Source organism: Pelobates fuscus, chromosome 10, assembly GCF_036172605.1.
Source record: "Pelobates fuscus isolate aPelFus1 chromosome 10, aPelFus1.pri, whole genome shotgun sequence".
NCBI classification, from domain to species: domain Eukaryota; kingdom Metazoa; phylum Chordata; class Amphibia; order Anura; family Pelobatidae; genus Pelobates; species Pelobates fuscus.
Window position 1 is genome coordinate 30,474,893 of NC_086326.1, and position 25,464 is coordinate 30,500,356.

At 39.4% G+C, this 25,464-nt stretch overlaps 2 protein-coding genes across 4 annotated transcripts in view; one reads left to right on the top strand and one right to left on the bottom strand.

The window, feature by feature from the left end:
• Positions 1–20,881, top strand: part of CNNM2 (cyclin and CBS domain divalent metal cation transport mediator 2) — a 102,470-nt gene extending 81,589 nt beyond the window's left edge. The window contains exons 6-8 of one of the 2 annotated variants that reach the window (XM_063434081.1): positions 12,293–12,355; positions 19,152–19,336; positions 20,616–20,881. In XM_063434081.1, coding sequence (XP_063290151.1) covers positions 12,293–12,355; positions 19,152–19,336; positions 20,616–20,825 — 458 coding nt within the window. In that variant the 3' untranslated portion in view covers positions 20,826–20,881. The remainder of the gene's footprint in view (positions 1–12,292; positions 12,356–19,151; positions 19,337–20,615) is intronic. The other variant, XM_063434082.1, reaches the window with a different exon arrangement.
• Positions 1–25,464, bottom strand: part of LOC134574970 (arsenite methyltransferase-like) — a 193,650-nt gene that overhangs the window by 117,088 nt on the left and 51,098 nt on the right. The window lies entirely within an intron of this gene.

Sequence of the window (25,464 nt, forward strand, 5' to 3'; positions counted from 1 at the left end):
TAGAAATGTCTTATTTCCTGGATGCTTGGTATGTGTTCTCTGACATGTTTTTCACATGTTGTCAAACTATAGCAAATCCATCATGAATATTTCTTAGAAATTGGGTGTATTAGCAGATATGTCAGTTTTGCTGCCTTTATCAATACATTCCAACCAAGGTTGATTGAAGTGCATTGTTCTGTCTTAGCTGTTTCTCGTATGCATGCATTTGTAAGTTTGTTACAGCTTGTGATATAATACCTGTTTCAAGAGATTTCAGAAGGTACTTTACTCACTTTTTGTTCAGGTTTTTTCCGAACCCTAACATCTTCTGCTTTTAGAAGTGGTCATGGTAATAGGAATCTGTACGTGCATCGTTTCTGCTTTAAAGGGACACTGTAGGCACCCAGACCACTTAAGCTCATTAAAGTGGTCTGTGTGCAGGGTGCAATCCCCTTAACCCTGCAATAGTAATTATTGCAAATATTGATAAACTGCAATAATTGTCTTGGAGGGTTAACTCCACCTCTAGTGGCTGTTTACCAGACCACCCTAAAGGGACTTTTGTCCAGCATCACCCAAAATCCCATAGGAAAGCATTGCATAATGTGAGCCCGGTGCTCCCTGCGCATGCACATTAGGTCCCCTCCCTGCTGTCTGGCATCGGTCGAGGAGGCGTAAAGGAGGAGCCGGAACCAGGGCTGAGGGACATATCGGCGCTAGTTTTTTTTTTTTTTTTTAATCCCTTCTGCATATGGGAGGGAGGGGGTGTGAGGGACAGGGGCCCTATAGGGAGTTATAGTGCCATGAAAACAACTTTTGTTTCCCTTTAAACACTGCACTTTCAGAGATGTTTTGTGCCCGGGGTTAGTTTCACATCCCTGCACACGTGACCTGGGCTGCTTGGAGTTCTGTTCTGGACTGCCAAATGTCAATTCTGTGCAAAGAAAAAAACAAAATGCCTCTCTTGTCAGCATGCATTGCATGTTGGTGACAGACGTCAGCTGGTCCCCTTGCTGTGTTGCGCTTGGAAGGGGAAGCCTTCCCTCCCTGCCATTCCCGCTTCCCAATAGTGCTCTGGTTTCTACTTTATTTTACAAAATTTTAAGGGTGGGATCTAATAACTAATGCCCAACATGGCACTCTGTGTTAAAAAAATAAACACATTTATTAAAAAGGGTTGGAGTAACACTGCAAAGATTGACTTTTTGAGATGTAAATCCTTCCTTTAACCTCCAAAGTCCCAAACAGAACAGAATGCATCACATAAACTGAGCACGTTCGATTTCAGTCAGATAGTGTTAGTGCAATGTACAATACAATGCTTATGCAAGGTAGGTAAGCTAATCTTTGATAAGTTTCCGTGTTTGAAGAAGAGCTGCAGCTACTTTCTCCCATTACAAAGTCTTTCATTATGGCGAGGGCATTGCTTGCTTAGCAAGGGAATATTGGGTTTTCTTCTCGTTCTTAACAGGCTTTTAGCCACATGCATCTGCTGCTTTAAATGCAATGCAGTGCTCACTCACAAGCACCAGTGCGCGGTGCATTAGCAAGTCTGTATCTCGAATATTCCTGGAATGATACTTCCATTCTCTGGTGTTTAATATACTTAGTCTGCTTCAGGCTGTCATACCTGATTTACTAACTCGTCGTGATGGAAATGGAAACTGCGTCTGTAGACAACAAAGAGAAATAACATGATATATCTGTCACGGTAATATACCCCAACACGCAGGAATAGTTCACAGTCAAGAAACAAGAAACAGAGTTCGTCTTACCGGACCTTAGAATGGCCGGACTAGGACGAGAGAAAGACAGAGTCAGAACAAGCCGAGGTCAAGGGAACTGAGAGACAGCGTAACGTAGAACAAGCCGAGGACTGGTACACAGAGGACAAAACAGCGGATAAGCAAGCAAGGATAAGGAGAGAGCGGAGTCAGGAACAAAGCCAAGGTCAAGCACCAAAAAACCAACTGAACGATACAAGCACTAAAGGGAACTGGACAGAAACCACGATAGGGCAAAGAGCAAGGGAAACAGGTGAGTATAAATACCCTAAAGGTTCACTTTGATTGGCCCCTGTCATATCCACGCCCCCAAAACGTGAGTGTATGGGGAATGTGGCCTGACAGGGGCCAATGGGAGACTGATTCTAATTTAGTCTCCCACTGTCCCTTTAAGAGCGCGCCCGAGACGCGCGGCGCGCTCTTAGTGTCGGGCGGGACATGTGACCGCTTCTCGCGGTCACTGCCCGCCTGACTGATCCCATCGTTGGCTGAGCCGCGCGCGGCGAGAAGGGAGGACCCCGGCCGGCCCCTGGAGAGGGTAAGTACCGCTACAGTACCCCCCCCTGAAGACACGCCCACCGGGCGGGGAGGAGCAGGCCTGGCAGGAAAACGAGCGTGGAAAGAACGCACAAGGCGAGGAGCGTGAACAGCGTCAGCGGAAATCCAACTGCGTTCCTCAGGCCCATAGCCCTTCCAATGTACCAGATATTGGAGGCGACCCCGAAGCAAGCGAGAGTCAATTACAGCCGCCACCTCAAACTCCTCATGGCCCTCCACCGAAACCGGAGGAGGAGGGGGGACATGCCGAGTAAAACGGTTGCACAGGAGGGGTTTTAACAAGGAGGTATGAAACACGTTAGGAATGCGTAAATTTTTTGGAAGATCCAATGCATACGAGACAGGATTAACCACATGCAAGATACGAAAAGGACCAATAAAACGAGGGGCCAACTTCATAGAGGGCACACGAAGACGAATATTGCGAGTAGAAAGCCAAACCCGGTCTCCCACAGCATAGGATGGAGCCGCCCTGCGATGCTTGTCAGCGTGAATCTTCTGGCGAGCAGCTGAGGCCACCAAAGAACACTGAACCTGCTCCCAAGTATTACGTAGACTAGCCAAATGTTCGTCCAGAGCTGGCATGCCCTGTAAGGAGAATGCAGCTGGAAGAACCACGGGATGCCGGCCATAAACAACGTAAAAAGGACTGTTACCGGAGGATTCATGAGCAGCATTATTACGAGCAAACTCAGCCCAAGGAAGCAGGTCAGCCCAATTGTTCTGATGGTGGGACACGAAACAGCGAAGATACTGCTCCAGAGATTGGTTGGCACGTTCAGCAGCTCCATTAGACTGGGGGTGGTTGGCTGAAGAAAACGAGAGGGAGATACCCATCTCTGCACAAAACGTTCTCCAGAATCTGGAAATAAACTGGCTACCCCTATCGGACACGATCGAAGTGGGAATACCATGCAACCGAAACACCTCCCCGGCAAAGATAGAGGCAAGTTCCTTGGATGATGGCAATTTGAGAAGAGACACAAAATGAGCCATCTTAGAAAAACGATCCACAATCATTAGGATGACAGTTTTACCATTAGAGGGAGGTAATTCAACAATAAAATCCATGGATATATTGGACCATGGCCTCTCGGGTATGGGCAACGGATGCAACAACCCACAAGGAACTCTGTGGGAGGACTTCATACTGGCACAAGTGCTACAGGCAGTAACGTAATCGGTGACGTCCTTGCGCAAGGAAGCCCACCAGAAATATCTAGAAACTGCTGAGACTGTCTTAGAAATACCAGGGTGTCCAGCAGTTCTAGTGTCATGATATAATGACAAGATGTCTCGTCTCTCTGGTATATCAACGAATAGCTTATCAGCAGGCCTCTCCTCAGGAGCCAAGTTTTGTTTAGCCTGAATAGTTTGTAATAGAGAAGACGAAATAGAAAGAACAGTAGTCGCTATTATTCTGTCAGGCGGAATGACAGGGGTAACATCGACCTCGAGTTTGTCAGTAGATTCGAATTGTCTGGACAGAGCGTCAGCTTTAGTATTACGATCACCCGGTCTGTAAGTGATTATGTAATTAAAACGAGACAAAAAGAGAGACCACCTGGCCTGCCTAGAAGACAATCTTTTTGCTTCACTAAGGTATGAGAGGTTTTTGTGATCCGTTAAAATGAGGATAGGATCCCTGGTACCCTCTAGCAGATGTCTCCATTCCTTGAGCGCCAAAACGATAGCAAGGAGTTCACGATTGCCTACATCATAATTCCTCTCTGCTTTGGACATCTGTCTGGAAAAGAAGCCACAAGGGTGTAACGGCTTTTCAGGTGAATCTCTTTGAGACAAGATAGCACCTACCCCTATCTCAGAAGCATCAACCTCAAGAATAAAGGGCAGTGAAGGGACAGGATGCTGTAAAACAGGAGCAGAGGCAAAAGTAGCTTTCAAGAATTCAAAGGCCTCGAGTGCTTCTGGTTTCCAGACATGAGTATTACCATCCTTCTTGGTCATTCTGGTTATAGGCGCTACAATGGCAGAAAATCCTTTAATAAAACGCCTATAATAATTAGAGAACCCCAGAAAACGCTGAATGGCTTTCAAACCCTGGGGCAGAGGCCATTCCATAATGGCAGACAGTTTCTTGGGATCCATACGAAAACCCTTGGCAGAGATTATATAACCCAAGAATTGGACTTCAGATTGATCAAATGAACATTTTTCGAGTTTGCAATAGAGACCGTTAACCAGAAGAGTTCTCAACACTAATTTAACATGCATGTGATGAGTCTGTAAATCATTAGAATAAATTAATATGTCGTCCAAGTATACTATAACGAATGTATGTATAAATTGACGTAGGACATCATTAATAAATTCTTGAAAAACTGCTGGGGCGTTACAAAGACCAAAGGGCATCACAGTGTACTCGTAGTGGCCACTCCTAGTATTGAAAGCAGTCTTCCACTCGTGATCCTTTTTGATACGTATGAGGTTGTAAGCACCCCTAAGGTCCAATTTAGTAAAAACTGTGGCCTGTTTAAGCCTATCAAAAAGTTCAGTGATCAAAGGTATGGGGTACGCATTTTTGACGGTGATTTTATTAAGGCCCCTATAGTCAATACAAGGCCTTAATTCGCCATCTTTCTTAGACACAAAGAAGAACCCAGCCCCTGCCGGGGAAGAGGATCTTCTTATAAATCCCTTCTCTAGAGATTCCTTGATATATTCCTCCATAACCAGATTCTCCTGAGGAGATAAAGGATATATTCTCCCTTTGGGAGGCATCGTACCAGGTAATAAATCAATTGCACAATCGTAAGGCCTGTGAGGTGGCAATCTTTCAGCCTCCCTTTTATCAAAAACAGATTTAAGAGACAGGTACTGAGAGGGTATGACCGTAGGCACGGGAGGAATATGAGTAGAATTCAAAGGGGTGACTTTAACAACACAAGACTCTTGGCAAGAATCACTCCAAGAAACTATTTGTCCTGACTCCCAATCAATGGTGGGATTATGAGTACGTAACCAAGGATACCCTAACACGAGGTGAGAGGAAGGAGAAGTAATGATCTGAAACCGAATGGTCTCAGAGTGTAACACCCCTGTAGACATATGTAGGGGAACAGTCTCATGTGTGATAATTGGAGAGCATAATGGTCTACCATCTATGACCTCAACGGCCAAGGGTGTCTCCTTCTCTCTGGTGGGTATGTTATTCTCCTTGACAAAACTGGAATCAATAAAGTTTTCGGTCGCTCCGGAATCAACCAGGGCTAGTATATTCCCTGCTATGCAGTCACTATCAAGGTGCAGGGAAACAGGAAGAAGTAACTTATTAAGAGGCAAATGTGAGGACTGTGATGTCACACCCAAGGCCAGTCCTCTATACGGTCTTAGGTGCGATAGTTTCCCGGACGCACGGGACATTCTTGTCTCATATGACCCCTCCTTTCTCCTATAAAGCTTTTCAGCGTCGGTAAGTTTAGCAACCCCTAACTGCATAGGTTCCTCCTCAGAACCTTTAGATCCCTCGGGAATCTCAGCTCTAGGGGAGTTAAAGGGAACAAAATGTCTATTTCTGGACCTGGTATATAACCTGTCACGGATCCTGTTATCTATATCGATAAGATAGTCAATCAGGTCCTCCAGGGGTACAGGGAGGTCCTTAGCTGCTACCTCATCTAAGATAGTATCAGACAGACCTTCCATAAAGGCAGTAGTAAGGCCATTATTAGTCCAATCTACCTGTGAGGCAAGGGTCCGGAACTGAATAGCATAATCAGCTACAGATTTAGATCCTTGCTTTATTCTCATTAATGCCCTGGCGGCATTTTTTGACCTTTTAGTCGTGTCAAATGTTCTACGGAACGCTGTGAGGAAGCTATTGAAGTCGTGTACCATAGGCCCATTAGCCTCCCAAATAGGATTTGCCCATTCTAGTGCCTTATCCGTAAGCTGGTGCATAAGAAAACCCACCTTAGATCTGTCAGTGGAAAATGAACGTGGGTACATTTCGAAGTGGAATTCCACTTGATTAAGGAATCCCCTACATGTCTTAGCGTCCCCTCCATACCTAGGTGGTGGGGTTAGATGTGCAGAAGCATTAGACATATTAGCTGTGTCCGGTATAGGGTTTACAGGAGGCGTAGGTACAGGTACCGGAACAGATCTGGATAACAGTGTCTGGATGGCTTGAGCCATTTGATCCATACGGTGATCCTGTTCTGCGAATCTAGCCTCATGAGTGGCCATCTGTTCACAGTCAAGAAACAAGAAACAGAGTTCGTCTTACCGGACCTTAGAATGGCCGGACTAGGACGAGAGAAAGACAGAGTCAGAACAAGCCGAGGTCAAGGGAACTGAGAGACAGCGTAACGTAGAACAAGCCGAGGACTGGTACACAGAGGACAAAACAGCGGATAAGCAAGCAAGGATAAGGAGAGAGCGGAGTCAGGAACAAAGCCAAGGTCAAGCACCAAAAAACCAACTGAACGATACAAGCACTAAAGGGAACTGGACAGAAACCACGATAGGGCAAAGAGCAAGGGAAACAGGTGAGTATAAATACCCTAAAGGTTCACTTTGATTGGCCCCTGTCATATCCACGCCCCCAAAACGTGAGTGTATGGGGAATGTGGCCTGACAGGGGCCAATGGGAGACTGATTCTAATTTAGTCTCCCACTGTCCCTTTAAGAGCGCGCCCGAGACGCGCAGCGCGCTCTTAGTGTCGGGCGGGACATGTGACCGCTTCTCGCGGTCACTGCCCGCCTGACTGATCCCATCGTTGGCTGAGCCGCGCGCGGCGAGAAGGGAGGACCCCGGCCGGCCCCTGGAGAGGGTAAGTACCGCTACAATATCGAGCCTATCTGTACATATTGATAAATTATACAAGTACACTGTTGGCTTTTAATCACACGTTAAAAATTTTTTTTACTGTGAGACAATTTGATTCTATGCATGCAGTAATACTGTGTGTGATGAATGGCTTGTAGTTACCATGAGTAACCAATTGGTACACTGTGTGTGAGTGAGAGATGGATGTAGAAAGTGATGTGAGATGGATTGTAGGTGATGTAAGGTTTCCTTATGATATCATACCTCCCAACTGTCCCTATTTTAGGCCCAAATCCCTCTGTCCCTCTTTTCTATCCTAATGTCACTCTTTTTAGGAGCTCTATATTGTCACTGTATCTGAATGTATATCAGAGCTTCACAGCCCAGTAATGTGTCTTTAAACTACAATAAATGTGTTTAGAAATCCGTCTGTGTAATAATATACTTTGTTCTTAATTATATTTAAGTTGCATAAATTGTTATTAAAATATTTCCATGGACAGTCATGAAATTTCTCAGAACAGCCCCACCCTTGGCTTTGCCCCCATTCACACCATTAAAATTAAGAAGTCATTCTTTGTCCAAATGTTGGGAGGTATGGATAGCTGTTGGCCATTCTATGCTCTAGCACAGGTGTAGGAAACCATTGCTATGTTAAGGGACACTATAGTCACCAGAACAACTACAGCTTATTGAATTTGTTCTGGTGAGTAGAATCAGTATCTTCAGGCTTTTTGCTGTAAGCACTGTCTTTTCAGAGAAAATGCAGTGTTTACATTACAGCCTAGTGATAACTTCACTGGCCACTCCTCAGATCGCTGTTAGAGATCCTTCCTGGGTCATGGCTGCCTAAAATGCATCCCAACATTCAGTATCTCCTCCCTCTGCATGCAGACACTGAACTTTCCTCATAGAGATTGATTAAATTAATCTCTACGAGGAGATGCGGATTGGCCAGGGCTCTGTTTGAATCATGCTGGCTCTGCCCCTGATCCGCCTCTGTCAGTCTCAGCCAATCCTATGGGGAAGCATTGTGATTGGATCTGCTTTTTTTTTTTTTTAGGCAAACAGCATGCAGATCTAAAGCTTCGGGCTTGAATACAGTAAGATGTTGCTATATTTATGGAGGCATGAGGGGCCCAGGGGGGCTAGATGGTGGTTTTAACACTATAGGGCCAGGAATACATGTTTGTGTTCCTGACCCTATAGTGATCCTTTGTCTTGTTACTTTCTGGTGGTGCTAAACTCTAGAAACAGACAATTATCCAGAGCACTTACCTTGCTTCATTGAGCTGCATTAGGAAGTCTGTGATTGGACAGACACAGAAAGTCTGGGTGCGGTTAGAAGGGGTGGGTTTGCAAAGGCTGCAGACAAGAGAACTGTAACTTTTGCTAACTGTTTTTAGATAAACAATCAATAAAAAATGCAGAATTAAATGGGTATATGTACTAAACAGTGATTTGTGTTTGATTTTCTGTGCTCGTGCATTGGAGTTTCCCTTTAAAACATAGGGTCAGAATTTAAATATTGCCTCTATAGACAATGCTTTCAGAGTGGTGCCTAGTGTACACAAACAAAAAGAAGAAAGAGAAACTTTATGAAGAGTTGTTAGTTAACCCCTTCAGGACCGGCCTGTTTTTGCGATGTTTGTACGTTAAGGACCAGAGCAGTTTTAACACTTTTGTGGTGTTTGTGTTTAGCTGTAATTTTCCGCTCTCTCATTTACGGTTCCCATACAAGTTATATATTGTTTTTTTCAGGACAAAAGGGGCTTTCTTTACATACCATTATTTGTATTATGTCCAATATTGTATTTAAAAAAAATAATAAAATATGGTGAAAAATTAAAAAAAAAAACATGTTTTTGGACTTTTACTTGAAAAATCTTTTACTTATCTACAAAAGCTAATGAAAAAAACTGCTAAATAGATTCAAAATTTTGTCCCGAGTTTAAAAACACCCAGTGTTTACATGCTTTATTGCTTTTTTTTGCAAGTTATAGGCCTATAAATACAAGTAGGAAATTGCTGTTTCAATATATATATATTTTAAATGTATCAATAGTGACCTTGTAACACCGTTATCTGTCATAAATCCCTGAAACACACCTAACATGTACATATTTTTTTAAAGTAGACAACCCAGGGTATTCAAAATTGGGTATGTCCAGTTTTTTTTAGTAGCCACTTAGTCACAAACACTGGCCAAAGTTAGCATTTATATTTGTTTGTGTGTTAAAAATGCAAGAAACGCTAACTTTGGCCGGTGTTTGTGACTAAGTGGCTACTAAAAAAGGCTGAACATACCCCATTTGCAATACCTTGGGTTGTCTTCTTTTGCAAATGGTATGCCATCATGGGGCTAATTCTCATTCCTTGGCTACCATACGCTCTCAAAGGCAACCTAACCAATCCGACAAATTTCAATTAAAAAAAAGTAAAATCAAGCCTTATATTTGACCCTGTAACTTTCACAAACACTATAAAACCTCTACATGTGGGGTACTGTTATACTCAGGAGACTTCGCTGAACACAAATATTAGTGTATCAGAACAGTAAAATGTATCACAGCAATAATATCCTCAGTGAAAGTGCTGTTTGTGTGTGAAAAATGCAAAAAACTTCACTTTCACTGACAATATCATCGCTGTGATATGTTTTACTGTTTTGAAACACTAATATTTGTGTTCAGCGAAGTCTCCCGAGTAAAACAGTACCCCCATGTACAGGTTTTAGGGTGTCATAGAAAGTTACAGGGTTAAACACAGTGCTAGCAAATTAAATTATCTGGACTTTCGGCCTGGGTTGGCAGGCAGGTCCCTCAAATTGCAATCATTAAAATTACTTAATTAGGTAAAAATATTACATAAATACACATGTAGAATTTTAATATATATACATATTTATATATTTGACGTCTACGTGTATATTTATGAAATTATTTATGTAATTATGTATATGGACATATGTATATTTCGTATTGTTTGTATTTATTTATTTATACATAGATATATATATCATTACATTCTAAGTATATTTTGATATAAATATATATATATATATCAAAATACTGTTAGAATAAAATTGCATATATAAATATTTTTTTATAATTATTAAAAATTATTTTTATTTTTTGTTATTTATTTTTATTAACATATTATTTGTATTTTATAATAATATATATATACCATATATATAGCAATTATATATATTGTATATATTCGTGTGTAATTTAAATATAAGTGTATTTTTATATTAATATACGTATATATAAATATAAAAATACACTTAATATGACATTATATATATGATACATATACATATATTATATATAGATATAATACATGTATATATATCATATATATATATACACATATTATTATTATTTTTTTTACACTGATTTTACACTGTTTTTTTTTTACTTTATTTTTTTGATTTTTCACTTGCAGGGAGACTGCCTGTCAGCACAGACAGTCCCCCTGCAGGCAGATACACAGACACCTATTGCGGTCATGTGATCGAGTGATCACATGGCCGTGGGGTCCTGATCTGCCGAGGGGGGACTGCCCGGGCAGACAGGCAACCCCCCTGGACCGGGTGGAGCACTGATCGCCGCCGTGGGACGCATGTTTTACCGCTGACGGTCCTGAACCGTCAGCGGTCCTGAAAGGGTTAATGTTTCTCAGCACACATTAATCTTGAACCACAAAATTGTGATCTGAGTAAAAAACAAATTAATACTCTTTTTAGTATTACAATTTTATTTTTTGGGTCAGTTCCCATAACCTAATCTCCATGCAGAGAGGGTGGAGACACTGATTGTCAGTCACACTGTGCAGCACTGACCCAGGAAGCACCTCTCGTAGCCATATGAGGAGTGGCCAGTGGAGGTATCCCTAAGCTGTAATGTAAACACTGCCTTTTCTCTGAAAAAGCCTGAAGGGAATGATTATACTCACCAGAACAAATACAACGAGCTGTAGTTTTTCTGGTGACTCTAGTGTCCCTTTAACCCCCAAAAAAACTCAGATCAGATTAATAAAAACTAATACTAAATTGTGCATTCCATAGCTAACATTTAATTAGCAATCAAGTTGTATAAAAAAACAACAAAATAATATGTCAGTATTGTACATTGCTATCATTGCAGAACAAAATGTTTACTCTTTGTGTTTGATATATGTATTTGTTAATCTAAAAGTAAAAGTTTAGATTTCACATAGTGTGTTATATATCAATGAGGTCCAGAGCAATGTGTTTAATTTAAAAAAGTCACCTTTTGAATTTGACAGTTTATTGTATGTCTGTTACCCACCACCTCTGTACGCTCAATGGGTTGTAGATGGTTATGAAGGTCACTAGGATGTAGGAAGTTAATCAATCACTCAAATGTATTCAATAATTTTTACTATGGTGCTTTTTGATTTTTTTTCTTCTGCTTAAATCTGTTCCGTCTTGTTATAGAATACCTAAGTTCTAGTCCTCAAAGACTGCCAGTTAACCAGACTGTTCATGGAAATATTTATGAACACTGCAGAAACACTCGCCACCATCCTCAATTGAAGGGGCATGCCAGGCACCAAAGCCACTTTTTATTGAAGTAGTTGTGTAACCCTGATTACTTCCCTGTAGTCTTTTAGTAATCTAGCAAACCACAAAAACAGAGCTTTAAGGATCTTGTAATTCCTGGTTGTCTATCAGAGAGTCTAGGTGGCGCACCGCGCTCTGTATTAAAACCCTATTTTTACCTTTTCATAAGTTATTGAAATAAGACTGCAGGATTGATGTCCGTCCAGTAACCATAACCATTTCAATATGCTGAAGTGGATATGGTGCCTGGGGTGTCCCTTCAATAACATGGACCATTCTAGGCACCCACCATAACTGCAGTGGTCATAGTTACTCAATATCAGCAAAGTGTTTGAAATTACTCGCACTTCATTCATTCTACTCCAAATTCTAATCCAAGGAATTATTTTAGTGCCTTTTAAAGGATGGTCTTTAGTGTACTCTGAATAAACCAAATTCACTCTGCTCACCCAAGTCAGGATTATAAGCGTTAACCTTAACATAGTCTTTGAGGATTGGTACCACCTCCCCCGTCTGCCTGTGTCTAAATCTTTTCCTTGATTTATTCTCCTCCTTGTTCCTGATCATTTCTCTCCTTAATTTCAGTTCCCTTGTCCCTGTCTCGTACCTTTGTTGTCAGCAGAACAGAATCGTTAGCTGGTTCTCCAGGTAAATTTGCATGTTTCTTTCAAAACTTTTTGAACAATCGGTGCTGTTGTCCTTTTTGCTAACCCATTTGATTTCTCCTTAGGGATGCTCTTTCCTTTACAATTACGGTATTTTTTATTACTTCTCATTCCTTCCTTGCTTCAAAGTTGATGTATCTAAAACCGCAGTATTTTATAATTTGTATTTTTTATTTTATTTTACTCTTTAGTATTAATCACAAGACTTAAAACCCACCAACTTATAGATCCAATAGGGGAAATCACCACAAAACACATTGGGGCTGCACTCTAAAACGATAAGATTATGATATGCAAATACAAGTAATCCAGAAATCATTAATACTTTATTAATGGTAGATATATTCTGAAATGTACTGTTTTTGGAACTGTCATAAGTAAACAGATATAACAGACTATGACCTCAATATAATATTGCCGGGAAAGAATTCTAAATTATGTAATATATTTGTATGCAATTTTAAAATGTTTTTTCAACATATAAATTATCACAAATATATTACATGTAAAATAAAATATCAAGATTTAATATTGAAAAATATGAAAATATTACAAATTCAAATATTTTCATAAATAATTTTCAAACGTTATTCAGAAATATTAAATAATTTAGGAAGCTTATCCAACAATATTAAATTAGAAAATTATACGTAAATGTACTTTATGTAGCTTCCCAAAGACATGTAAATCAATGGGTCACTTTAGAAATCTGACCACAGACCTCCTTTGTAATAAGTAAAAAATAATAAAAAGGCTGCGCTTACGATAAAAACAGACACAGTGTAAAGTCCAAAGGGAGGAAAAGTCCAACTGGTGTGTCCTTACAGGAGGTCTTTGCTGGTGGTGTCTTCTACCAATGTAGTAGTTCCTCTCATATGAAAGACAAAAGGGAAGAGATGGACAACCAATAGTGTAGTTTGCACAATACTGATGTGGATAGAAATAATAATAATAGTTGAGAACTCACATTTACCAGAGCTACTGTCCTAGCTCTGGAATAAAGCGCATACAGCGGTATAATCCCCGCTTATGGGATTTAAATGGGTTCCTCTCTGTGTTCTTGGTGTCCAATTCTCAAAAAGATAAAAAGAAACATCCGATAGTGCTCACTGTTTGGCAAAGTGGATAAAATAATAAAAGGGTATACTCACAAACCAAGAGCAGACCGACTGCTCTGTGTAGACAGCTTTGGTGGATTGATCCCCACCTAGGATTTCTTTAAAATGCAGGAAACTTCCAGGGTTTTTATCAAGGTGTAATAAAACCAATAAAGATTAAAAAGCCAGGGTAAAATAATTAAGTTTCTATAAAAAAAGATATTTTGGCACAAACAAATGTCCAAAAAATACTTTAATATATTATAAAAACACAAATATAAATATCCATAACGCGTTTCGTCAGAGACTTTTTCAAATGGATTAACAGAAATTATTAGCCAGGTAATTTCTGTTAATCCATTTGAAAAAGTCTCTGACGAAACGCGTTATGGATATTTATATTTGTGTTTTTATAATATATTAAAGTATTTTTTGGACATTTGTTTGTGCCAAAATATCTTTTTTTATAGAAACTTAATTATTTTACCCTGGCTTTTTAATCTTTATTGGTTTTATTACACCTTGATAAAAACCCTGGAAGTTTCCTGCATTTTAAAGAAATCCTAGGTGGGGATCAATCCACCAAAGCTGTCTACACAGAGCAGTCGGTCTGCTCTTGGTTTGTGAGTATACCCTTTTATTATTTTATCCACTTTGCCAAACAGTGAGCACTATCGGATGTTTCTTTTTATCTTTTTGAGAATTGGACACCAAGAACACAGAGAGGAACCCATTTAAATCCCATAAGCGGGGATTATACCGCTGTATGCGCTTTATTCCAGAGCTAGGACAGTAGCTCTGGTAAATGTGAGTTCTCAACTATTATTATTATTTCTATCCACATCAGTATTGTGCAAACTACACTATTGGTTGTCCATCTCTTCCCTTTTGTCTTTCATATGAGAGGAACTACTACATTGGTAGAAGACACCACCAGCAAAGACCTCCTGTAAGGACACACCAGTTGGACTTTTCCTCCCTTTGGACTTTACACTGTGTCTGTTTTTATCGTAAGCGCAGCCTTTTTATTATTTTTTACTTATCTAGCTCTAAAGGGTTTGAGAGATCCCCTTTTAATAGGTTGCTGCTTTTTAGTTACCTAGCGCTGTCTCATTTTTATTTATTTTTGTTACCACTCCTTTGTAATAAACTGTTGTTTTTTTAAAGTGAACCTGTTATCCCCAAATGTGTGGATGACAAGGTCATCACCAAGTAAGTAAAACAATTGAATGTATGCATTGTGCTAGTGAAATGGCTTTACTGAAGTTTTCTCCGGGTGAAATGCTGTGGAATGCGCATGTGTCAAAGCACAGCCATAATGCATCGTGTAAAGCCACACAATGGGTTTTACAGGATCGAGTGCAAGGTTTGGCAGATGCATGTACCTGACAGAGCTGCCATTTTCTAGATAACCGCTCCATGCATAACTAAAAGGACTACAACATTGAATTATAAAATGTAATCTATAGATTTACTTTCTATTTTGCTGGCACGTTATTTTTCTTTAAATGCTGCCTTGTTATTTTTGCATGACCTGTACACTTTTAGTTAGTGTGTGGAATTTCCCCATTGATTTACACAGCAGTTTTTGTTAGAACTGAAACGTGTTCAAAACTACTTTAGCTTAATGGAGTGGTTTTTGGGTATAGAGCATGCAAACTGCTTCTTGCGGAGTTGAAGCACTCTTTTTTTTATTTATTTTTTATACATCCCTAGCCACACTTCCACTGCTTGTGACTCCCACAATCTTCCTACAAATTTCTTCTAAAGAAAGGTTTAATATTTAAACTGTATTTATTGCACAGTCTGTTTAATTTAGAATTTCCTTTCTCCTGCTTTACAACCCAGCAAGAACCTTTAGTGTGTGGTTAATGTTCAAGTAACCGAGCAGGAGATACAGCTTCTAAGTTAAACACATTGTGCTGTCAGATTTGATTGAAAATGAAACCATTTTTGTTTTCATGTAGGCACATAGTCACAGGCAGGGGAGGTGTGCCTAGGGCTGCAGAAACAAAAACAAAAGTGATTGAACTCCTAAATAGCATTGAATTGAGCGGTGAAACTGCAGGAACATGATCTAAACACCAAAACTGCTTCATTAAGCTAAACTTGTTTTAGTGCATAGTGTATCCCTTTAACTGTAAAATGTACTGACCGGTATCCCGTTAGAAAACGTTAAGCACTGTCAGCAAAAAATGTGTATGTTATAAGAATTATTCTCAAAATTCACAGGCCTGCCCCAGAATGTTAGAATGTAAACGATGGTGGAACGATTACATATTCTTACATCAAATAGTTTGCTTTGATTTTATGTTTAGGTATTTACCTCCAGGGGATTTTACACCTTGGCTGAAGTTTTTGAACACGTAATCTCACTTTAATTAAAAGCAACAAAAATCTGGAGAATTTTCTCACGTTGCCTTTTCAGTTTGCCGGTTTCGTACAAAGTGACTTGGAGTTAACCGTGTTCCCTTTTTTTTCTACACATTTTGTACACCATAACTGCAGTGGTCATAGTTACTCAATATCAGCAAAGTGTTTGAAATTACTCGCACTTCATTCATTCTACTCCAAGTTCTAATCCAAGGAATAATTTTAGTGCCTTTTTTTTTTTTTTTCTCCTTTTTGCGTTTACCATGCTGCCTATTTTTTATAGAATTTTTGGTTGAATTTTAACAAGGTTTTTTTATTTTTTTCTGGGTTGGTTTCCCTCAAGAAGATTTTTTTTTTTTTTAAATTTAAAAAAGTCAGCAAGAGCACAAATAATATAAATAAAATTGTAAGGGCAGGTTAGAGAAAGGAAAATAGAAGGGGTAAACAAGAGATTGAGAGCTAAATAACTGTATGAAAGAGCACTTACAGCACAGTAAGTTTTTCCTCAATTCTCATTGTGATGGTTTCCAATCCGTTTACTCTTCCTAAATGGTGTTTGCTCTCTATGTTACTAAGCTGGGAAATGTCATTACCAACAGCACAAATTTCCCCAAAATTTGCTACGGTTAACAAAGTATCCCATTGATTTCATCTCGAGAGAACCTACAGTAAGCGAGAGTTCCACGACAAATTGTACCTGTAATGAGCACTTAGTTGGAGTTAAGCACATGTATCTTCAGTTTGAGTTGCGTTTGACTAAGACTCTAACCAACAGCATACTCTGCACACTGACGAACGCTGTGTTCATGTCTTACGAAGACCTGACTGACAGCAGTAAGAAACAAGGGTCTGTATTCTCTTTAGAGGAATCCGGTTCAAACCTCTTTTTGTTGTAATTACTCCACATCCTTTTAACAAGTTACATTTTAACTTTCTTTAGTGTGCTATTATGTGTTTCTATACTGAGCACCAAGCATTAAAGATGACTCTAAATTAACATAGTTGAAATTACAAAATATGAGCTGTGCCTCCTGTTATTCATTTCATAAATACAGTAGTATGTTAATGGTCCAGTTTGTTTCCATTTTTTAAAATAACTTAACTAAATTTTACTTGGCAGGATCGATGCCCATCAGGTTTTGCACCTATGTGCTTCAGTTTTTAGTTAGGATTTATTTTGGAAGTCTTGTTAACGTATCGAAGCAGTGCGTGCATGTCTGGGGTTATGGACACTGTAAAGATGTAGTCATCCATCTTTTAGCAAGCACAGATGAGGATGTAAGCGCTTCAACCATTTAACATAGTAGAGTGTTAGTGAATCTGATATGTATACATTGCACAAGAACACTGGGGGGAAAAACCTTGGTGTGTGTTCCCTTTTAAAGGAACACAATAGTGTTAGTGATACAAACATGTATTCCTGACACTATAGTTCTAAATGCACCGTCTAGCTCCCTTGCTACCTTACCCCTTGTTAAAAAGGTAATTTTGCTCCCCTTCTTCCCAGAGCTGTGCAAGTCTCCTTGAGGCTGGCCCCACTCCACCTCCTACAAATTTGATGATCTCAGCCAATCTAATGCTGTCCCAACTATTGTGCATGCGTGACAAAGTGGCCCACTGGCTAATCAGCATCTCCTCATAGACTTGGAATGAGTCAATGGACCTCTCTGAGGAAAGTTCACTGTCTGCATGCCGCATGTGGAGAGGCTAAACGTCCGAGCTGCACATTGTGAGAGCCCATGAATTAAATGTTGTTGTTTTTTTTCCAAGATCGTGTAAATCCACTGAGGCGACATGCAATTCTAGCAGCTTATTTAGTACCTGAAAGGTTGTCTGTCTCTGGAAATGATTTGGCAGGAGGAGATGTCTCTTCTCCCAACTAGTAATAGTTCACTTTTATTGATCTAAGAACCTGGGTACATTAACTGCACTGCTTTCATGACCATCAGTCAAAATCCGGGATACCCAGTTCTGAGGGAGAGGAAATATTTTTACATGTTTGTTTTGCCTGGGTATATTCACCACAGTTCACTGTAGTATGATAAAACTGGACCTTTCCTTTGGCCTTTCCTGTAGCCACTATCACTGCAGTTGTAATGTTATTGGCTATGAATGCGAGCGAGAGATCCCCATTTTTTTTGTTGACCCATAGATTTGCCTCAGCCATAATCGCTGTTGCAGTTAGAGGTGATTACAGTGCCCTTTTAATACTGCTGGTGTAACCTCCACAATAACAATCTGCATTCAGACAATACTTGAATAGACATACAACTCAAGGGCTGTGCTGGGACCATAACCATTACAACACGCTAGAGTGGTCATCATGCTTATAGTGTCCTTTTAAATGTCCTAATTATTATTTATAATGTATCTAGTACTGGGTGAAAATCAGGGAATAGGCGAAGGAGGAAAAACAATCTTTAATTTCTACTAGGCAAAACATGCATTAGACTACAGTAAAGGTATTAAAGAATAACACCGGGGGTAATCTGACTAAATTAAAAACAATGCTATATATAGTTGTGTCTAGTAGACATGAGCATACAGAACCACACGTTACGATAAATGCTATAATCACATAGATATTGCAGTCCAGGCTGTGTAATATTCATAATATCAGGCAGTTATTCCTCATAGGGAAGTAAATAGCCATTTTAATAAAATGTGGCTCTTTAAAAGGGAGTAATAATAGCATAGTAGAGTGTTAGGGAATCCTTTGTACAAGAACGCTGAAAAAAACCTTATTTGTGTGTATTACACAAATTAAATTTATGTTGATTTACATACAAATGTCCACGATTATCACCACTTTGCCAGCTATAGATTTCCCCCCAAGATAAACTGTAAAAATGGTGTGGCATGCGCAGTGCTTCCTATTGTGTGCAAAGGTCACATACCATGCATGCTGCATACACACAACAGTTGTGCGCATGCACTGAACACCCACACATGCATTTGAGTGAGACGAAAGGGAGACATTTGCTGGTGTACTATAGTATGAGTCTTTTGGTACAAACGCAATATGCTCCCATTGACGCCTGTATTGGGGTTTGCCATTTATTCCTTAGTGTATGTATACGGCAGAGACCTTCAGAAGAACGAAATAAGAGGGAGAGCATGAAGGCAACGTTTTCGAATTAATGTTTTTAGGACTTTTGCGCAGTTCTGTTCCTTTTGTCTGCAGCCTTATAATTGTATGCATTGCTTAATGAAACGTTAAGCTTCTGTCATTGAATCGATTTTTACGAGTTATTTCTATTGTGCAATACAGTTGTCTTATTTTATTTTTTTACATTTATTTTTGTGCAGCTGAAAATAAATCGCCACCCCGGCCCTGTGGGTTGAACCACTCTGACTCTCTAAACCGAAGTGACAGAATAGATGCCGTGACACCAACACTTGGGAGCAGTAATAACCAGCTGAATGCCGCTTACTTACAAGTGTATATTCCCGATTACTCTGTAAGAGCCATAGCAGATCTGCAGTTTGTCAAGGTATCTTTTTACATCTTACACTTTCAACCATTTTACAGGCTCTGATATTTACAGCAGATCGAGGGATTGTTGTCACATGTTCAGTTAAAACAGGACACAAGCACAGCAAAATATTACCCACTTTGCCCAAATATATTTTTGCATACGATCAAAATATTGTTATGGTGAACACATTAATGTTCATATTTTTTACAGAATTCAGCATGGTGCTATTCTCCGTTAGAATAGAAAGGATGAGCCTAACTGCTCATTCTGGTAGCTGGTGTATCTATATACGAAAATGTGCAGTTTTTTTGTTTCCCTTCTTTTGCTTGTATTTTTTTCCTCTTATCACTTCTTTCTGTGCTCCCTGTCTTTTATTTGTCCTGTTCCCCCCCCTCCCCCCCACCCTTTTTTTTTTTTTTTTAAACCATATTCTTAATGTTGAGTAGTCCTGATCCTTTTGTGATTCCAATCCCTTCTATATTGCCTACATTGTGGCCAGGGGAGTTGGCATCATGACTTGTGGTTACTGGGTGGATGAGGGAGTGTATTGGACGTACCTCCATCAAGCTGGGGCAGTTCTCACAAGTACAACTGGTTTGTACATCCAAGCAAAGCATGCCATAAGTTATGATTTGATATATTTCAGTGGCAATAAAGCATCAAACTAGGAGGATGGGTTAGAGAGGTCTTGTCCCATTGGGGCTCAAACCACTCACTTTTAGTGATAACTAGTGAGCCTTTCAGAAGGTCTCCCCATTCTCTCTGATGTTTAAGTATGGCCAGAAGGTACTGATAAAGAACCACTTGTAGTCGATGTTTGTGGGGCATGGCTGGTGACATTTCCCTCCTTCTACTGTCTTTAAAGAAAAAAAAAATACTTACAGGGAGCAATTTGGTTGCCCCAACTGAGCATTCAATGTATGGAATTTTAGTGATGATTTAAGGACAGCTCCAATTGATATCATTCCATTCTAAACAAATAGGCGTGACCTGGTGCGACCAGACCCATGCAGCGCTGGAAAAAAGGTGAGTTTAACATCATTTTAACCGGAGGTAAGGGATGGGCTGGGGGGCTAAAAAGCAATTTAGACCTGTAGTGTCAGGAATATACATTTTAATTCCTGACACTACAATTTTCATTCAATTCTGATTTTATTTTAAGTTTTATCTCAACTGTGGGGTAGAAATGAAATTGATGTCAGATATAATATATATACTCTGCAATATCAGTGCTTTAGATATTGGTGCCCGAAGTACTTTAGACCTGACACTTTTTTTCTTTCTTCTAAACTAGATAACAAGGCAGCAGTACCAAAACGCCCTCATGGCTTCACGAATGGACAAAACACCTCAATCTTCAGACAGTGAAAACACTAAGATTGATATGACTCTGACTGAGCTTCACGATGGTTTAGCGGATGAAACCGCAAACCTTTTAAATGAACAGAACTGTGTCACACACAACAAGTCCAATCACAGTATGCACAGTGAAGGGCCTATCTGATACAGAGCTCAGCCTATTGACTTGTGGGACATCCCTCACTACATTCTCAAGCTTCGCTCCTGGATTCCTATTTGTGCAACTGCAAACATCCTGAGCGCATGCTCGTCATGCGCCAGCCAGCATTCTGAGACCAAAGATTCTGAGCCCAGCGGCAGCAGGAACTTAAAACCGAGAGCCGGAGAGACGTGGAAAGGAAACCAATTGTAACACACTAAATAGGGATTAGTCAAGTGAGACCAAAACAAGGATCAAGTATCTCCTGTGATTACCTCCCATAATGCCCCAAAACCAATAACTGAGAACATTGCCCTCCTTTTCTCACAGGACATAGAGAGACATTCAAGTGAACTAATTTAGTTTTGGTTTTTTTTCGTTTTAAGTCTGCACCAGTACACAACGCTAAATTAATAATTTTGTAATCTAAGCAGTCATAAGACCAGATCTTAAAATTATTCCGCACAGTTTCTTTAAACGAAGACATGGCCATTTTAGAGAATTGTGTGTGTATATCTAATCTAATGATTAGAAAATGTAGTATTTCTTGTATCTGCCTGCCCTGGTTGGCAGTCTGTGCCTTCTTTCATAGATCTGTATGCCTGGGCATAGCTTCTGCTCATCCTGGTTTATCAAAAGAAATGGCAGGGGGCATTCGCAGGGACCCCATATTGCTTATTTGTGTCCCAGTTAAGCAGCTCCTCCATGCCATCAAAATAAAAAAACAAATATCTATGTAGCTTTTTGGCCACTTACAAATTCACACTTTAAGGATTATGGTACCTCCAAATTAGCTGGAACCCCAGAGATGTTAGTGCTAAGATTCCGTGAAACTTTTTATAATGATCTTTATTTTATGAATTTTCTAGATTATTTTATTCTTTTTAGAAACAAATTATGATAAATTGTCACTTTAACAAGCTGACCCAAAGATTCATTTTGATGGCTTACCCAAAAATATCTGGCTTTGTAAAGTGCAATATTCACATGCACAAGCATCGTAGAAAATTCCAATTTCTCAACATAGCGCCAACATAATTTGCGGTGTTGTTGTACAATGGGTAAAACAAGACAAACCGTTCTAACAAAACATGTTTGATATATGGAAAGTCTGTGAAGAAGGCCATGCCCAAACCAGCTTATGATCTAAAATGACCCTATTTGTCAAATTATCTATAGCAAAATGGCAAGCCCATATTTACAGCATCTGTCATGAAACTATGATAGGTACAGCATGATTTAAAATATATATATTTTCTATTTGTATCACTCGTTTAGATCTAAACCCCCTCAGTGCTAGCTGCTAGTGCCTTATTGCATGGCCTGTATCATTTGTGTTCAGTGATGCTTAGTTTCCTGATTTTCTCCTAATCTGGCTAACAATGCATTTGCACCTTGTCTGTGACTGCATTAATAGATTACATTGCACTATCCAGCTAATTTAACACAACATCAGTCTGATTTACCCTGCATTGTAAAGTGGTTTTAACTTGTTAATAATCGTATTCAAATCACTGTGTAGTGGGATTGTCCCCTTTAAACCACTTGGCTAAACATATGTTTAATCAATATGTTTGGCAGAGTTACTACCATAATGTATTAAGATTTCACTATTGTTATTTGTAGAACGCAGTCCTATTTTATTGAACCGCAAAAATCAATGCAAGTGTTTTTTAACCCTTCTAGTGCTGTGGGTGTTTGCCCATTAAGCTGGTTGACCATTCCAGCAACAAAATGGGTTAATAAGTAATTATACCCCTATTTTGCAAATCACTGTGATCACCTCTTTCCTGCTTTCAAATGAAATCACACAATGTGTTCTGTCCACCTCCCCTCCCCACCTCCCAAAAAAAAGAAACACTATTTCTACAAGCCAATATTTTTATGAGTAATAAGTTTTCCTTCTTAGCTGCTAGTAATTTTCATGATTATGGTGATAAATGCTGCCGTTTTAACTTGTTCTAAAACAGATGTGTGCTTATAATGATGATTTGTGATTTTTTTTTATTTTTTTGGTATGCTGACCATTCTCGCCTCTCCAAATGTTAAAAAGACACTCCGGGCACCAATACAACGTTCTTGCATTTGATTAAGGAAAAGACTTTGTTAGCAAATGTATGTGAGCAGCTCAGCCATTGACAGCAGTGAAAGGTCTGAACTACAAAACAACCTGAATTAGGAATTAGTCACCCAGGGAGACACATAGTAAGGGTATCAGTGCCTGTTTGTTGTTTCTATGACTGTCTCATTTAGTGCTGTTGCGGCTGAGACTGTGTACATTTCATAATAACTTAGGACGTAGCTTTATAGTGCAGCGTTTTTCAAAACATTTATTTTTCTTTGTGCTCTAAAGATAGATTGCTATAAAGATTTGAGCATGCAAAAATGCAGCATATTAATGAGGCCAATATCTATTAAATGCATTGAAGTTATATTGATGCTCGGAGTGTCCCTGCATTAACTATTTAACCCTATATAATGCCTTACTAGGCTTTGTGAAACTGAAATATTCATAGGTTCTAGAACTGAAATTTTGGAAGCATTTGGAGGCTTGCTCACTAGAGGATAAATTGAATTTAGAATTGCGAAATTTGGGTTAAAACAGACACGATTTTTTGTTTTGTTTTATTCCAACACCACTGTAATGGACAAAAATACTTCGTCCTCCTCTCCATCCCCCAGTTTTATAGAAACAACTCCTTAAGGCCCTAAAACACCATGCAAGTTGTAGTCCTACTATAGCTCAGTTGGGGAGGTTCCTTTTTGTCCACCCTTAGCCACTAAGTTATTTTTCAACACAGATCATTGTCCAGTGCATGAACCCCTACTTTTGTTGTTGGTCTGTTTTGTTTCTATACTGTGATAGGCAATCTTCTGCATTCCAGGTACAGTAAACTACAACTGCCGTTCAATGGCAGAACACTAAATACTCTGCTCCCCTAATTTGCCTGTATGTTCATGCATTGCAGGGGGGGGGGGGGGGATGACATGGGGCTTTGCTATTGCTTATAACATAGCTGCCCTGTTGCCATTAATTTCAAAAGCGAAATAAGCAGCGGTGCATATGTTAGCTAAGTCATTTCAGCTGTGAAAAGAAATATTGATGTTTACCATTGAGCCCCCAATTTTATGTTTGAGGTTGGTGTAAAAGAATGGGCTTTCGCAAAACAAAGATGCCCATGTGTGTGGACAGCAATTTTTAAGTGTTATGTTTGAATGCAATTAAAGGAAAACGCACCCTACAGGTTTCCATGATTGTGTATACTGTACTAGTCCAGTGGGTCACTAAATGTCTTGGTGTAAACCAAGATAAAATAAATTGTTCATTGCAAATCAAGTTATGGTGCGAGGACGTCCCATGCGTTTTCTTACCTGAAGTCAATAAACTGTTAACGAATGGTTTAACTCCAAAGTTTGCAAGCAGGTGCCCTATTGCTATGCCACCGCATTTTCACTCAATGTCCAAGACTTCAATCAGTAGCTTCCAGTTGACAAAAGTGACTGAAAAGAGTTTGTGTCTTTTACACTTACTTTTCTCAATGGGGGGCGTTGGTTATAGACAAAGTATCGGCTAATGTGCTCAGCCTCGTACATTGATCTGAAATGCAGACTTTGTGGTTAAACAGTTCATCAGTAGTTTAACTTCTTTCAGTAAGAGGACACCCAGAACCTCTTTGCAACACAACTTAATTTCAACAAAGTTGTTAAATGTTTTGTTTGTTTTAAAATATCTGTTTCTTGTAGCCCAGACAACAGTAGCCTTAATAATAAGTGTTCTGTGGTTGGTGTCTTAGTACCAGAGAAAATATATTTTTTATGATGCCTATATTTTTTGCTGTCGTTCCTCAATGGCCGTTCCTTATATTAAACCGATATTCCCAACTTGATATTTGCATCCAAATAAGCTATAGTAAATTCTGCCAAAAGTACCATGTGATATTATGACCATCTGTCATGTTTTTTTTATTTATTTTTTTATAGCTGCTCGGAGACCATTGTGAAAACTGTTTGTGCATGTACTTTATATCGTGTGTGTGTTGTTTGTATGAATTCTGAGTGCAGATCCAACTCAAATGGATCAAAATATTTTTGAAATGGATTTTATGAAAAAGTGCCCAAAATAGGAACATCAAAGTCCATGAACTTAACGTAACTGTAACCCAAAATCAGTTGTGACATTTTATTCCTACGATATGGGATGCTGTTGCTGAAAGATTAAATAAAGCATCTCAAAAGTCCACATAAATGTAGCAAATAAGTACGGTGAGATGCAATGCTTATATATGAGAACGTGAGTTGGTATGGTGGATAACCGCACATAGGGATTTGATTGCTTAGCAACCGAATGGACTAGCGTATACACATACTGGCTAAATAATATCTCCGTGAGCAACCTAGCAATACAAAAAGTGAGTGCCTTACAAAAATAAGAGAAGTTGACAATGTGGATGAAAATAGTGTTGATTAACGAAGCCAGAGATCAAAGTAATTTTTGCCCGTATTGTCTTTGAGCTTTTGACATCCTATAACGAAATATCACTTGGTTATGAACCTGGACCCTTACTCTATTGGTGAGTTTTCCTCTTTTTTATATCCAAAAAAGTGTGTTGTATTGCATTGTTAGTCTATCTTTATAAGTCTGTCT